The 2,174-nt window shown below is 39.8% G+C and overlaps 1 protein-coding gene across 1 annotated transcript; it reads left to right on the forward strand.

Annotated features, from left to right (window-relative positions):
- The first annotated feature begins 613 nt into the window (after window positions 1-613).
- On the forward strand, window positions 614-2,116 carry LOC108355019 (probable RNA 3'-terminal phosphate cyclase-like protein). The gene is made up of 4 exons (XM_017606194.1): window positions 614-861; window positions 925-1,671; window positions 1,726-1,882; window positions 1,938-2,116. The coding sequence occupies exons 1-4, from the start codon at window positions 799-801 to the stop codon at window positions 2,114-2,116; spliced, it is 1,146 nt and encodes a 381-aa protein (XP_017461683.1). The 5' UTR covers window positions 614-798.
- Window positions 2,117-2,174: the final 58 nt, after the last annotated feature.

The raw sequence follows: 2,174 nt of genomic DNA on the forward strand, positions 1-2,174 counted from the left end.
GGTTTTTAGGGGGGGAGCAGGTATGATGAGGGGTGACTTTTCATAAAGCGGCGTTCATCCTCCTTCGTTTAGGAGGGGTTTGGGGATCCACGGCCCCCCCTCCGCCCCCACCCCTAAATCGTTATACAAACAGCTAAAGATTTCCCTTTGTTTGAAATGGTTTGTTATCGTACATTTTGTTGGGTGAAATTTTGTGATGTGTAGGACCCCCTCTACCCTCCCACAAAAGTCATTTTGTTCAAAGCGTGGTGCACTCTGACGAAGTTTTACCCGGACTCTTACTCCGAAATTCAATTACCAACTGTTTGCATTTAAGTGANTGTTCAAAGCGTGGTGCACTCTGACGAAGTTTTACCCGGACTCTTACTCCGAAATTCAATTACCAACTGTTTGCATTTAAGAGACAAAAACCACGTGAATCACCTGTTTCTCAAATACTGGGCACGAAATGTGATTTTTTGCGTTCCTGTACTTCTGGACTTTGTTTCACTTTTGATAGCAAACTTTTCGCTATTCTCTAATTACCGGATCCGGTCCGGATTGTTAGGGAAAAAACCTACTTTTCCAAGTTTCACTTTTAATCGTTCCACTCTATAGACATCGATGATGTGTCGAGAATTAAACAAATTGTATGTGTATGTGTCGATGTCATAATCGATTTTTTTTTGGACTTCTTGTCGGTGCTGCCAAACCTCGTTTGTTTACTCGCTTTGACGTTTGAATACACGTGCCCCAGATATAAACAATTTTACAGTTTTTAATTTTTTGAAAAATTTACATTAAACAGATTGTAAAAATATGCCACCTATAGCACAAGAGGGAAATAGCTTAATTTATAAAGGCAGCAACTTCTTGAAACAGGTGAACTTGGAAAAATATTACTCGTACACTATTTTGAACCGGATGGTTGTGTTATATTTTCAGCGACTTATACTTTCCTGCCTTAGTGGAAAACCTGTGAAAATTACACATATTAATTTAGATGATGATAAGGCTCCTGGTCTACGAGAATACGAAATAGGTTTCATACGGCTACTTGATAAACTAACAAATGGGACCAAAATTGAACTTAATCCATCGGGAACTTCAATACTCTTCACACCAGGTTTGTTATATGGCGGTGCATTGCAACACGACTGTTGCGTGTATCGTGGTATAGGCTACTTTTTGGATGCATTGATAGCCCTTGGCCCATTCTGTAAAAACCCAATTAACGCAACTCTAAAAGGTGTTACAAATAGCAAAGATTCGCCATCCATAGATCACATTAAAGGGTCAGCGCTACCTGTTTTAAAACGTTTCTTAATTGTGGATGATGGACTAGAGCTAAAAGTAGTACGTAGAGGTGTCCCTCCTCTTGGCGGTGGTGAAATCCAATTTCGATGTCCTGTGCGAAAAAATTTGCGGGCACTGCAATTACAATCACAAGGCATGGTAAAACGAATACGCGGCACAGTATACGCTTGCAAAGTATCGCCAGCAATGGCTAATCGTACGGTTGAAGCAGCAAAAGGAGTGATGCTAAAGTTTTTGCCTGACGTGTACATCTACACAGATCAGAATCGTGGTAAAATGTCTGGTAATTCCCCTGGATTCGGTATTTGTTTAATAGCAGAGACGACAGACGATGTTAGTTACGCCGCAGAAAGCATATCAAATAGCAAAGATGATGTATGTTTTCCCTATGTTATAAATATTAAAAATATAAAAGCATTACTTGAGCAGGGAAACGATCCGTCAGTACCTGAAGATTTGGGCCGTGAAGCTGCGATGAAGTTGCTTGATGAAATTTATCGCGGAGGTTGCTGCGACTCTTCGTATCAGTGGCTTGTTACTCTATTCATGGCGTTGAGTCAGAAAAATGTTTCAAAATTCTTGACTGGTAAAATGATGTTTTATTCAATATACATAGCTCTTTAATAAGTCTCCCTATTTAGGTCCACTTTCCACGTATACCATACACTTTCTGCAAAATTTGCGCGACTTCTTTTCTATAACATTCAAGTTGGAAAATCCAAAAAGTGACGATGAACAAGATGCACTGCCAGGGGCGCAAAAAGTACTGATGACATGCGTGGGTATCGGTTACACGAATATTAGTAAACGTGTCAACTAAATGGGTTTTTATACATACAGTGGTGGAAGAAATAATAGAAACTTTTTACTTTGACCAG

This window comes from Rhagoletis zephyria, unplaced genomic scaffold (assembly GCF_001687245.7).
Source record: "Rhagoletis zephyria isolate East Lansing unplaced genomic scaffold, Rhagoletis_zephyria_1.1 Rzeph_scaffold_41474, whole genome shotgun sequence".
In the NCBI taxonomy this organism is placed as follows: Eukaryota; Metazoa; Arthropoda; class Insecta; order Diptera; family Tephritidae; genus Rhagoletis; species Rhagoletis zephyria.

Bases quoted from the DNA above. Each gene is read 5' to 3' on its own strand.
- LOC108355019 (XM_017606194.1), top strand. From the start codon at position 799: ATGCCACCTATAGCACAAGAGGGAAATAGCTTAATTTATAAAGGCAGC. The intron at 862-924 runs GTGAACTTGGAA...TTATATTTTCAG, and splicing joins GCAGCAACTTCTTGAAACAG to CGACTTATACTTTCCTGCCT. The intron at 1,883-1,937 runs GTAAAATGATGT...CTCCCTATTTAG, and splicing joins TGTTTCAAAATTCTTGACTG to GTCCACTTTCCACGTATACC.